General features: G+C 55.2%; 1 protein-coding gene across 3 annotated transcripts; it reads left to right on the top strand.

Annotated features, from left to right (window-relative positions):
• The first annotated feature begins 1,622 nt into the window (after window positions 1–1,622).
• LOC101804334 (uncharacterized) lies at window positions 1,623–10,701 on the top strand. Of its 3 annotated transcripts, none has more exons than XM_072032143.1 (3): window positions 1,623–1,645; window positions 4,471–4,570; window positions 7,118–10,701. In XM_072032143.1, exon 3 carries the CDS (start codon window positions 7,155–7,157, stop codon window positions 8,853–8,855), a length of 1,701 nt encoding a protein of 566 aa, XP_071888244.1. In that variant the 5' UTR covers window positions 1,623–1,645; window positions 4,471–4,570; window positions 7,118–7,154; the 3' UTR covers window positions 8,856–10,701. The 3 variants fall into 3 exon arrangements, with proteins under 3 accessions (XP_071888244.1, XP_027326255.3, XP_027326256.3); XM_027470454.3 differs by lacking the exon at window positions 1,623–1,645 and adding an exon at window positions 2,801–2,956; XM_027470455.3 differs by lacking the exons at window positions 1,623–1,645; window positions 4,471–4,570 and adding an exon at window positions 2,809–2,956.
• Window positions 10,702–13,444: the final 2,743 nt, after the last annotated feature.

Here is a 13,444-nt window from a genome sequence, read left to right as displayed (position 1 = left end):
AACACACCCATCTTGCTTGGCACAACCTTCAGAAAAAGGAGGGGAGGCGGGGGAGGAATGGGAAAATACATTTTTTTTCAATATATATTTTTTCCTGTTAATTCTGTCCTGGTGACATCTGAAACCAGCTTTTCTTACAGTGAGTCACAGCCGACAAACTAAACACCCAGCTGCTCCGGGAGCTGCTGCTGGGGCTGCAGCAGGGGCGGGTTGCAGGAATTTGGGGCGATTTGTTGTGGTTTCAAGGCTGGCTGCCGGGCAGCTGGCACGCACTCCCTGCAGTCACTCATTGCTGTATTTTATTACTCTGTCTTCCGTGTGTTATGGTGGCTTTTGAGACCATGACGGGAGGGCAAAGTGCCTCGCTGGGGGTTAAAACAACTCACAGAGCTTCCGCATGGAATGAACATGGGCTTGCCTGGAAATCCCCGAGCACCAGGAATTGCAGAGGCACACAAACATGTGCTCCAAACACGTCCGTGCCTTGCACACACACGTTCCATACACATACATGTGCTCCAGGCATGTCTCTACAACACACATGTATTTAACATACGTGTGTGGTCCTGCACATCCCTGACATGCACATGCGTGTCCCCCACACACACGTGTCCCCCCCACACCCATGTCCAACACACACAGATCCTCCTGTAGATCCCTGCCATGCACATGTGTCCCACACATGCACATCCAACACGTCCCACATGCATCCTCCTGAACATCCCTGCCACACACGTGTTACCCACACATACGTATCTGACACACACGTGTCCCACACATGCGTGTCCCCATTTCCCAGACGCATCCCACACACACGTGTCCCCCACATGTGTCCCACACACATCCCCTACATACATGTCCTACACACACATGTCCCACAGATGAGTGTCCCACACTCACACATCCCACACACACGTCCCACACATGCATGTTCCACACACTCGTGTCCCCCCCACGCATGTCCCACATGTGTCCCACATGCACATGTCCCACAAACATATCCCACACACGTGTGCCCCACAAACATATCCCACACACGTGTGCCCCACAAACATATCCCACATGTGTCCCACACATACATGTCCCAAATATGTCCCACATATGTCCCACACACATGTGTGACCCACACACCCCACAACATGTCCCGCACACACATGTTCCACATGTGTCCTCCTGCACATCATTGCCACACACATGCATTACCCACAAACACATATCCCACACACAATATCCCCCACACACATGTCCCACGCTCATGCATGTCCCCACTGCCCCCCCACATGTCTGACGGCGCATGCCTGGGAGTATTGGTCGATAGTCAGCTGAATATGAGCCAGCAGCGTACTCAGGTGGCCAAGAAGGCCAACGGCATCCTGGCTTGTATCAGAAACAGTGTGACCAGCAGGGCTAGGGAAGTGATCGTCCCCCTGTACTCGGCTCTGGTGAGGCCGCACCTCGAGTACTGTGTTCAGTTTTGGGCCCCTCGCTACAAGAAGGACATCGAGGTGCTTGAGCGGGTCCAGAGAAGGGCGACGAAGCTGGTGAGGGTCCTGGAGAAAAAGTCCTACGAGGAGCGGCTGAGGGAGCTGGGCTTGTTCATCCTGGAGAAGAGGAGGCTCAGGGGCGACCTTATCACTCTCTACAGGTACCTTAAAGGAGGCTGTAGTGAGGTGGGGGTCGGTCTATTCTCCAACGTGCCTGGTGACAGTGATTCATGGAAGAACTCTACAACTCAAAGCAAATGAGTTATAAAGTAGGTATGTGGTTTATTTCGGCACCAGGCGCATGTGGGATAGCTCCCAAAGGCACACGCACCCTAACGCAGTGACTTGCTTTGGTTATTATGCTGCAAAGAGTTACATATGCGTGAAGTTTCCCAATAAGCCTATACATATTCATAACCTATCCCCGCTTTGTATTAAAATTAGCTCCAAGAAGTCATTTCCATAAACCCCTCCCGTCTGCGCCTGCGCGATGCCTTCTGCTAGTTGTTTTATTTGGGTGGGGGGGAGTCGTGGGGATGAAGGCCAATAACTCCTCTTCATCACCCCTGGCTGACCCCCTGCCTTTGTGCAGACTCGGCTGCTCCTTGGCTCTTGACCAAACCATAGGATCGGTCTCAGCTGTTTTTTGAGACGGGTTCCCCATTTTTGCCAGGAAACGTCCTCTGTGAGGGGCCCCTGAGACCCCTTGTTTCGGTTAATCTACACAGTAGTAAGCAAAGACACTCAGCAATATCTATTTTAATGATATTTTTCTGTTCTGGGCTTTAATAATTATGATTGTTTTATTTAAAAAGCATTAATGCGATTAAGCAACCCCCCATTCTTCTATCTGTGGCGTTAATAGATACCTTGAGGGAGGCTGCAGCAAGGTGGGGGCTGGTTTATTCTCTCACTGGTGACAGGACGAGGGGGAACGGGCTAAATTTGAGGTTTAGGTTGGATATTAGGAAGAACTTGTTTAACGAAGGGGTTGTGAGGCAGTGGGACGGGCTGCCCAGGGAGGGGGTGCAGCCACCACCCCTGGAGGTCTTTAGAAGACGTTAAGGTGTAGTGCTTAGTGCTGTGTTTTAGTGTAGGACTGGTTGGTGTTAGATCAGGGGCTGGACTGGGTGATCCTGAAGTCCCCCCCCACCCTCCATTACCCTGTGGCGTTATGCGCCCCCCCCCCCCCCCGCCACACGCAGCGCGCGGCGCTAACTGCGCATGCGCCTCTCCTCCCGCCCCCCCCCACGCTCTGCGCATGCGCTGCCTCTCCCCTCTCTGCCGCGCGCTCTGCGCATGCTCCCCCCTCCCAGCCTCTCTCCCCCCCTCCCTCTCCGTTCCCGCCGCCGTTGCCGCCGCCGGAAGTGACGTTCCCCGCGGCGCGGCGCGCGGCCGGAAGCGGCGGCGGAGGAGGCGGCACCGGCCGGATGTGAGGGGCGGCGGCGGGGCCCGGCGGGGGCGGCCCCGAGGTGAGGCCCGGGGGGGGGGCCTGGGGGGTACCGGGGGGATTGGGGGGTACCGGGGGTGCCCACGGTGGTGGGCAGGGGGCCGCGGCCCCGCTCCGCCGGAGCTGGGGGCGTTGAGGCCGGAGAGGGTCCGGGGAGAGCTGGGAGCGGCCTGGCCGTGCCTGAGGGGGCTTGGGTGTTAGGGGTGTGGGGATAGGGCAAGGGGAATGGGTTAAAAAAATTAGATTTGGGTTAGGTTTAAGGAAAAAAACCATCGCAGGGGGTGGCGGGGCGCTGGAGGAGGCTGCCCAGGGAATTGTGGCTGCCTTGTTCATAGGAATGTTCAAGGCCAGGCTGGATGGGGCTCTGGGCAGCCTGGGCTGGTGGGAGGGGTCCCAGCCCAGGGCAGGGGGATGAAATTAAATGGCTTTTAAGGTTCTTTCCATGCCAAAGCATCCTGCAGGGCTGTGTTGGTACTGGGGGCAGGGGATGGCTACAGGGAGGGTCTGGTTGTAATGCAGGGGGGCAGGCAGCGAGCTGACGGGGCTCACTTCGAGCTGACTGCCCACTGGGGAGGGGGAGGTCCTGAGGAAAGACCCCCACAGGGGCTGCCAAGCTCGCCTCTCTGCTTCAATTAACCCTGCCCATTCCCTGAGGTGGTGCCGTGGGGCTGGCAGCGCATCTTGGTTCCAGCCAGAGCACTGAAATGCTCCAGCTGCCTTGGGGAGGGGGGGGGAAAGGAATATTTTTTTTTCTCAGCCATTCCTACCGAGCTGCAGCTAATTCATCCTAATTCTCACCCATCTCTGCACTGTGCCTCTTCGCTCTGATGCCAGCACCATCCTTCAGTTTAAGCTGTTCTTTTTCCTCTCTGACACATATCCGTTCTCTGAGTTTTATCTTTGATTATCTTTACAGCCTGCAGTTAGCTCTTCCTTCTCAGCACCAGCTCAATGATGTTAGATAGCCGTGGGTAGGACACGTTCCCCTGACCAGTCCCAGGACTCCCTCTGCTCCTTCTCCAGCTCTCAACTGCTTTGCACCATCTTCTCCCAAGTGCTTTTCCCCAGGACTTTGCTTGGTGTCAGCACTGCCTGCACTGGGACTGCCTCTCCCACAGCGTTTTGATGCTTGTAGTCACTTTTAACCCCCAGATCTTCTCCACCTTGGCACTCAGAAGCTCTCTTTAAGCAGACGCCTGTTTTTCACCTTGCCCTTTCTGTTTCACCCCTTCCTGTCTCTTCAGCTCTCGAGGCCAGCAGGTATTTTCATCCCTTCCTGCATTACGAGTGGTCTCCTTAACTCTCCCCCAGTTCTGGGCCAAGGCTGTGGAAATCTCTTGGTCACAAACCATCATTTTCACAGCAGTCATTCCCATGCTGCCAGGCTGAGCCCTGGTGCAGCCCCACGGTCCTTTCCCCACACCCCTGTGGGCTCTGGGATGGCAGGGCTCGGGGCAGGCAATAAAACTGGCAAATTCAGCTGTCTCTGCGCACAAAACACCCATGTGTGACCTCTTGCCTGGTGTGGCCCCCTAGGTTTCCTGCTGTGACCATGCGCATGTGCCACCAAGAGCAGCCCTCTCCAACACCGCGTGGTTTAAACCGACTGCTGGAGGAGGATCCCTCGCAGCACGGGGTAAGTCAGTGTCTTGCTGAGTTCCTTTCCCCGTTAGGACTCTGTGCTTTGCATCCCATCTGTGCTGGGCACGAAAATCTGAGGCACAGCAGCAGTGGTTTGTTGTCTTACGTGAATTTATGGTGTTGGGTCAGCCTGGACTCTGCACCATCTCTTCCTCCACAAGCAAGCAATTCCTTTTTTTTTTTTTTTTTGTTGTTTTTTAAATACCTAGAGGTAAGTGTAGGTGTTGGTTACGGGGCTCAGAGTCTGCTCGGGGGATTTCTGGTCACCCTGAGGACTCAACCCAAAGTCTTGTGTGAGAGCTCTGAAGCCTCAATACAAGACCAGGAGTTATGGGCTTGAAAGGGAGGTCCAGATCCATCCCAGAAGGTGAGCAGGGCAGTCCTGAGCCCTTATCCTTGCTTCCAGCCTTATTTGTGCATGACAAATTAAGGGATGGACTGCCTGCGTGGTGAGGGAAGCAACTGGTACGTACCCATCTCAGCAGGAGATGAAAAGTGGTCACTTGGGTACAGATTTCTGCTGGTTTCATCCTTCACTGGCTTTCTTTGGTTCTAACCTTCTGATTCATTCAAATTCCCATCCCTTTCACCCTTTGCTGTGTGTGATCTATTTAACAACTACCTTCTTTTCCCTTGTTTTCAGCTTGCTACCTTCATAAACTAGCACGAGATGCCCTTCTGAGGCCCACCCTTGTTTGCAGCTGTGAGTGAGGGACTAACAAAGCTTCGGACTGATCATATTTTCTCTATGGCAATGAAACCAAATCTTGCATTGAAACCCACTCAGTTTTGTTGTGACTTTTTTTTTTTTTTGTAACTTGAGATTGAGTGGGGGCGGGAGGCACAGATAATAAGCAATGGATCTTGGAGCACCTTTTATTCATTAAGCTCTTGCTATTTATGGAATCGTGCTGTTATTAATAGCATTTAACCTCACATGGTGCATTCTCTGCCTGCTAATGTCTCAGCCCTTTGCCTTCCCTTGCAGTTGCCTGGCTGAAGCCCCGTCCCCAGCAGTGTTAGGGGCACAGGGGCTCGTCCCTCGGGGATGTGGCCTGAGTTTCACAACCTGGTGCTGGTTCCAGTGCGCGCTGGTGGCCTTGGGACAGATTCAGCAGAGTCTTTGTGTCTGGAGTGTATCAGTTCTTGCAGGTTCAGCAGCACCAGCTGTCTGCAACTTAATCAGGCCTGGGGAAACTTTAACCAAGTGCCTTCTCAGCGTCTGTCTTCCCCATCTTCAGCTCCTCTTCTGCTTGTTACTCCCTGGTAGCTACTTCTCTGTTCAAGCCTGTAGAGCCCATTCTGAAGTGGAAGGGACCTGTGGGATGGTTTCATGTTTAGTTTTGCAGCAGTTGCTGTTCAACATTGGTGTTAGGTCAGCAGAGATGCTCTCCTCTGCATGATGTGGAGCTCAGATGCTCTTAAAAAGCCCAAGCGTTGCTCCTGAGGACCTGCACACTGCTGCCACCTGCCTTGGAGTTCAGAGGTGAAGCTGGGTGTTTGAAATTGGCTGTGAGGAGCAGCTCCTCGTCTCAGCTGATCACTCTTGCTGGGCGTCAGGTACTTTTAAGCATGATTTGATGTGGCGTTTCAGGATTGCACTGTACCAGGAGATAAATCACCCTTCAGCCTTGTTTTCCTCCCTTGTTATCAGTCAGGTCCAAGCTGATCTATGCGTGGTTTGAATTGCAGATCCGTCTCAGGAGGTGTGTGAGGCAGATCCTGGTGCCTCTACGGTGCAGGGCAGAGCTGGCCAGCATGCCTGCGACTGCTGTCCCCAGGCTTTCCTCCCCACAGGGCCTTTGGGGCAACAACTTCAAGGCTGAAGGCTAGCTTGTTGGCTGTTGTGGAGGCTGAAGGTTGCTCTGCCCCAGCCAGGGACACCGTCTCTCTCCGTACAGGCCACACACCAGTGTTACGAGGCCAGTTCTGTGTGAATTCTGTGAACAAGCTTGGGGAGTACCCATGGGTTTGAATGGAGCCCAGAGAAACAGTGGCCAGAAAAAGGAGGTGTTCGTGCTAAGAAGGCAGGAAACTGCCCAAACAGGAAACAAGGTGTGCTGGTGAATCCACGGGAGCTGATAAACTCGTGGCAGACAGGCTTCAGGGCTGCACAGAGCTTCCCAAACCCTTGCCTGGGAGCTCCTGGCGAGCTGGTACGACCCCCAGCTGCTGGGTAGAGGGCTGAGGCTGGCTTCTCAACCACTGCTCCAGCCGAGTAGCTGTGGGTGAGTGGGCAGTCAGCTGTGCAAGTGGATAACCACCAGCAGTTTGGTTCAGTTGCTAATCACAGGTTAATCAGTAAAAAGATTTCGAAGAAGTATTGATCCGTGTTGTTCCTCCAGCGCCACCCAGCCAACTCGATTTCCCTAAGGTAAAGAGGAATTGCTGACCGCAGGTTTCGCAAGCTCTGCAGTCCCTGCTCATGTGGCACACCTCCCCGCATGCTGTTCAGCCTGTGTTTTTGTCTTCACGCCTCTTGTATAGTCCTGCCCAGTGATGAGTTGCCTCTCTCATCTTCTCCCCTTCCTGATTTTTGCAGAGGGTCCTGTCTGGCTTGGCAGCCGGTGCCTGGAGCCATGGAAGAGCAGCCAGGTTCTCCAGCCTGCGAGCCCCCCTTTTCCCTGCGGCGTGTCTGCGTTTCCGAAGATGGGCCTGAAGGTGAGGAGCAGGAGGAGACTCCAGAGAAGGACGCCCCCCGGGCACAGCTGGTGGGAGACTCCCCGGAGAGGCACAGGCAGGTTTCTCCTCGCCGTTCAGGACGCTGCTGGCAAGGACGTGGTTCCCTCGCCCCTCAGGACGTGGACAGCCCCAGCCAGAAGGCAGGAGAGGGTGAGGGGGGTGCCCCATGCCCCGAGCCCAAGGCACCGGGGGAGCTGCAGCCGCGCAGGCCGTTCCGGAGGAAGCACCGGCTCTACCTGAAGCCCAAATCGAGCCCGGCCCCGGCATCTCCAGGACCTGGGGAGAGAGCCGAAGAGCCAGGGCCCTCCCGGGGAAAGAGGCTGCGCTTGATCTGGGGACAGGCTGGCGACTTCCGACGGAAGAAAAGCCATTTGGAGAACGGGCTGGAGGAGGCCCCCCTCGTGCCCCAGAGCAGCGAAGAAGAGGAGGAGGGAAAAGGTTCCCGGTCCTGCTCCCCTGAGCCGCCTCTTCCCGGGGATGCCCGTCCCAAGCCGGACTTTGTGCAGCTGATTGACGAGCACGGCATCTACTCCACCGCCAAACTCGTGCTGGGCGGCGCGGCGGGCGAACTGGAGGAGGCGGCGGTGGTGCTGCCGCCCCACCTGAAGCGGGGCGCGAGCGTGGCCAGCAGCGGGGCCGAGTTCGAGATCCGCGAGGTGATCGTGGACGAGAAGCCCTTCCAGTGCGGCGTGTGCGAGAAGGCCTTCAAGCGGGCCTGGGAGCTCTTCAGCCACGAGGTGGTGCACAACGAGGAGCGCCCCTTCCGCTGCGACCTCTGCGAGGCCTCCTTCAAGCGCCACTCGGACTTCAAGAGCCACCGGCTGGTGCACACGGAGGAGCGGCCCTTCCGCTGCGAGCTCTGCGGCAAGCGCTTCAAGCGCTCCTCCAACCTCCAGGAGCACCGGCGCATCCACACGGGCGAGCGGCCCTTCCACTGCGCCTGCTGCGACAAGAGCTTCAAGACGCCCTATGAGCTGCAGCGCCACACGCTCACCCACTGCACCGAGAAGCCCTTCAAGTGCGCCGACTGCGGGAAGGACTTCCCCACCTCCAACGCCCTCCTCCTGCACCAGCGGCAGCACTGCGACGACAAGCCCCACGTCTGCGGCGTCTGCGGCAAGAAGTTCACCTACGGGCACAGCCTCAAGGTGCACGAGCGCGTGCACACGGGCGACCGCCCCTTCGTCTGCCCGCTCTGCGGCAAGGGCTTCAAGCAGTCCAACGCCCTCTCCTCCCACGAACGCGTGCACACGGGCGAGCGCCCCTTTGTCTGCAAAACCTGTGGGAAGGCCTTCAAGCAGTCGTCCTACCTGGTGATCCACGAGCGGGCGCACACCGGGGAGCGGCCCTACAAATGCGAGGCGTGCGGTAAAGCCTTCGCCCGGCCCTCCTTGCTGCTGCAGCACCACCGCGTGCACAGCCAAGAGCGGCCCTACAAATGCAGCTTCTGCCACAAGTTCTTCAAGGACCTGGCCTACCTGGCTGTGCACGAGAAGGTGCACACGGGCGAGACCCCCTACAAGTGCAGCGTCTGCGACAAAGGCTTCGCTCACCCGTCCAACCTGCTGCAGCACCAGCGCGTGCACCGCGACGGCTGAGCCCCAGGGCGGCGTGCGCAGCGCGAGCGTTTTGAGGCCAAGAAGCCCACAGCCATAAGCGAGTGTGCTGCAAGCATGCCTGCAGCAACAGACGAGCCCCAGGCCGGCCCGCCGCAGCACGTGTTCCCATAGGTGTGCAGGGGACTGCTGCAGCGTCCCTGGAGAGGAGCCCAAAAAGTGGGTGCTGCTGCAGCTCTTCTCCCGAGCCCGAACCCAGCAGGGCTTCAGCTGCATGGCTTTTCTCTGCCAAACCCTGACGTGTGCCGTTCTCCCCGTACTCCTCCCAGAGAGGTGATCCCACAGGGGTCCTAACTGAGCTCTGAGGTTTAGGATCCTGTCTCCCAGCCAGTGCTGCCCGCAGGGAGGTGGCATGCCGTCCATGAGCGCTGCTGGCCGCAGGCTGGCCGGTGGCAGCGAGCTGTAGCTTGTGGCACACCCCCGTTGGGCAACTTTGAGTCCTGCTGGGAGGCCATGGTGGCTTCCAGAGATGATCTGGGCTGGCCAAGGCTGCGGTGCGGCTGAGAGCCAGTGTCCAGAGCTCTGAAGAGCAGCATCAGCCAGGCTGTGGCACGCCCTTTGTTGGGCTGATGCTAAGGGATGCCTCTTCTCCCCCAGTGCTGCAAAGAGGACTTAATTTAGTCACCCCAGTAAGCATAGCTCAGCCTGGCCCTCCAACAGGCTCCGTCAGCACGTCTGCCTGGTGCTCTGGGGCCACGCTGCTGCCTTCCTGGAGTGCAAGGTGTAGGCTGAGTGTTCCTGGGGAGCCCCTCAAAGCAAGGGAACGCTGCTGCCTGTGACTGAGCCCTGCAGCAGGAGCCCCATCCATCTTTTGGGAGGTGTATAACAGTGAAAATTATGGTGGGGAACAGCAGTGTGCAGGCACCTCCCTTTCCTTCTAATGAATGTTTAGTGTTCCGTCCATATTTCACGCTGCTGCTACTGATCAGGTTAATGATGAAAGCAGTGCCCTTCGCCCTGCTGTGCAGGGGCCACGCGGGCGCTTTGCTGGTACAGCACCACGCAGGCTGCCTCTGTTCAGCAGCCTGGTTCTCCCCCCGGGCAGGGAGCAGAGGCGGGGTTGTGCTGGCTGCAGATCCAGTGTTCTCACTTAAAATTTGGCCTCAAGGCACAGGGGAAGGGGTGGGAGTGGAAGGGTGACACTGGGAGAGCCGGAGCAAGGAGGAGAAGGTGCTGCCCAATTTGTGCTGGTGGTGGAGTGTCTTTTGGGAGCCACTGTCTTACCTCTCCCAGCCCATCTGGAGGAAGGAGCCCGCCATGGATTGGAAACACTAACCCTCTTTTCTGCCCCAGGGTGCTGGTGAGGCAGGTAGGGAGCAGAAGAGGGGGGTTCAAATGCTGTGATCCGCTTTGGGAGCCTTGTCAAGGGACAACCCGTGCTGTAAGCTGTTCCTAGCTGCTTGTGGGACCTGGACGAGGAAGGGGTAAGCACACAAAACCAGTGTGGATCCTCCTCGTTCCCGTGCTGTGCGTGCCCAGCGCGTCTGACGACAGCACCAGGTCGAGAGCCACCTGAGCTGCTGCTGCCACCGAAGTCTGGATTTGTTCTCTTTGACTGATGGCTGCTCCTGCTGCTGGGCAGAGGGTGGTGCGTGGACCTTTCCTTGCGAAGGCAAGCACCGGCCTCCAATCTGAGCCGCCTTGGAGGGGCCCGGTGTCACGGGCACCTTCCTGCACGCTGTGGGCCTGGAGGTGCCAACCCTCGGACTCCCGGTGATCCTGGTCCTACCCCATCCCCCTTTTGTATGGTTCCTGTAGCACTGGGGGCGGGAGGGGAGGTGTGCTCCTCCGCACTCTGCACACTAATTACAGGACAGTTATTTAACGATGTCTTTGCCTCGTTGCTTCTTTGAGCCCGCTGTGGCATCTGGCTGAATCTCTGCTTGCCTCTGGGCTTTTGGCATGAGCCTGGCGACCTTGTGGATGGGGAGGGTTTTTTTGGGGGGGGGGTTAACAGTCTCAGGAGCTGGTGTAGCTAACTCAGAGTCCTCACTGCTAGTATATCACTCAGGTCTGGATTTCACCACTTCAAAGCCCATGTCCTGCAGATATTCAATGCAAAGACTTTCCAGCAAACTCTGTTTTGGATTTGCACTTTTGCGGATGCACTGTAAGGAGGGTCATGGGCCTCCTGGTCAGGCTGGCCTCTCCCTTACCCCAAGGCTTTCCAGTTTCCTCCCATTTCAGCTCTGGAGATGGGCACTGGAGGGGCTCTGGCCTCTTTGCATTTACTACCCAGATCACCTTCACATTTTCACAGTAGTTAGGAGCTCAGAGGACGGAGACACTGCTTAAAAGCAGCAATACGTTTTCCTAGGAATAGATGCCCACAAAGTGCCAGCACAGCCCCTGAATCCTCTTGCTGAATCCACATTTCTCTGTCTCCAGGGTGTCAGGGTGGCCCACTGCAGTCCCTTCTTGTCACAGGTTTATCACCAGGGTGCTGTGTGCTGTGGGACTGCCTGCAGTGTTTGTGCAGGTGTGTGCAGGGCTTCCGTCACCACAGTGTGTGCTAGGTCTGCCCTTTCCCCAGCCCTGCAGCTGACTGCAGGCTTTCCAGGTATTTTGCTGAGAGCTGATTGAAAGTGAGGTCATAACTCTGTCCTTTGCTTTCTGCAAAGCTTGGAGAAGACACTGCCCAAGCAGCCCTCGGGAGGTTGGATGGATGGTGTGGCTGTGGGAGCGAGCTGAATGTGATGGCTGGGGCTAGGAGGGGTAGCAGAAATGGCACTCCTTGACTGAGACAACAGGGAGAGAATGTCCTTCACCATTTAAAGCTTGGTGGGACACTGAAGCTGTTGCATTAATAAAGCACCTTTTTGATGTACATTATAGCAATATTGTCCCTTTGCCCCTAACCATAGAGAAATGGGTGAACTCTGGATGAACAAGAACTTGAGGGCTGGGATTTGGAGGACCGATGATGACCGTGGTGGCAGGAGGGGTAGAAGATATGGTGTCATTTGTGTCACTCCAGGTCTCCTCTGTGTCATGTTTTATCTCTGCAGATGTGTCACACGCCTGGAGGTATCTCCAGTGGCAATTGTTGCCTGTGTAGGAGCGGCTAAATTGAGCACTTCAAGCCTCAGCTACAAGCAGCTGATGGAGACCTTGGAGTCGAATTCAACTGCTGAGGCCATCAGAGATGACCTGGGGTATCCAGGGCCGTTAGCTGCTTTTTTCCAAGGGAGCATGCATCTCTTATAGACCCTATATCTGATGTACCAGCCCCCTGTGAGTGTCTGGGTTGACTGAGGGCATCTCAAGTGACACTGGTTGGTGCTAGCTGGACTGTGCTGTCGTGGTAGCCGAAAAGGATCCTCTGTGGTGGTTCATTCCACAGAATAGCTGTTACCAGACACCCATCTCCAAATTAAAGGTGTTCTCATGAGCTGGAGTCGTGTGTTGCCTAGCATTGACATTATTAGGGGAAAGTATGGCCTCGCTGCTGGAGGAAAGTACTTCTGGTTTTGTGCTACTTGGATGTCCTGCAGACCCCTACTACCCTCTCAGCTGTGGCCCAAAGGATGATCTCTATTTTGTTCCAATACCCAGTGAGCTGGATTTATCATGAAAGACCTAGAGGACAGGTTACCTGGGCTGAGGCTGAGCATCAGAAGGCTTGGATGGGGTCTTTCAGTTTATTTTCTTATTGCTCCTAATTTCAGGGCTTTGGTCTAAGGAGGACATGGAGTTTGTTTTGTGATGCAGTTGATTGACATGACTCAGTTCCTTGACAGATCACTGTGTTTGGAGGTGCAGCACCTATAGCGTGTCTGTGTAGCTGGCTGGCATTTGCACACTGCTGCAAACTGGTTTTCATCATGTTTTTCATAGATGTCATATATATTCATATATATTCATCATACTTTTTCATATTTTGTACATATATGAAACACATGTTCATATATTTTTGAGTATATATGAAATATATATGATGGTATCATGTATCATCACTGTTTTTCATCATATGGCCAAGTAATGAAGGCAGTGGATATTTATTTTGCTACAAATGTCTTGTAACCTGTTGCAAATGATGCTAGGCAGCTATATAGCTATAGCTGCTAGGCAGACTAGCACAGATGAACACTAGGAAAGAAAACAGCCCCTCTGAAGTGGCAAGAGAAAAAGGAGAAATGTGGGGAACTAGGGAAGCAAAACAGATTTTTCACCTTCCATTAATTCAAATCTATGCATTTCCCAGTTTTGGGATGTCGTTCATCTCCAGGGAAGTTGAAGGTAGGGCTGGACATGTTCTGGCACAACAAGCCTATGAACTGGCAAGACTGAAAAAGGCAGGGTATTGCCATGCGTTCTGCTTCTCTGTACCCAGTTCCACTTGATATCCCCACCCCATTTAACATCTCATGAGGTGCAGAAGTTGCTAAGGGTTGTACAAAAGGCCCTGTCTGCATTAGTTCAAGTGTTTGTACTATAAATGTCTGTATTAGAGGCTGTCTGCACCTGTGACAGTGTTCTGGACTACTCAGCCAGTAGACCATTGCTTGGAAGTAATTACATGAACTATTCTGGGCTTAACCTTGAGCCAATTTATTCCACAGGACGTTTTC

Source organism: Anas platyrhynchos, chromosome 36 (genome assembly GCF_047663525.1).
Source record: "Anas platyrhynchos isolate ZD024472 breed Pekin duck chromosome 36, IASCAAS_PekinDuck_T2T, whole genome shotgun sequence".
Taxonomy (NCBI): domain Eukaryota; kingdom Metazoa; phylum Chordata; class Aves; order Anseriformes; family Anatidae; genus Anas; species Anas platyrhynchos.
Note: the sequence above shows the minus strand (reverse complement) of the source record. Positions and strands in the feature narration are given on the sequence as shown.

Bases quoted from the DNA above. Each gene is read 5' to 3' on its own strand.
- LOC101804334 (XM_072032143.1), top strand. From the start codon at position 7,155: ATGGAAGAGCAGCCAGGTTCTCCAGCCTGCGAGCCCCCCTTTTCCCTG.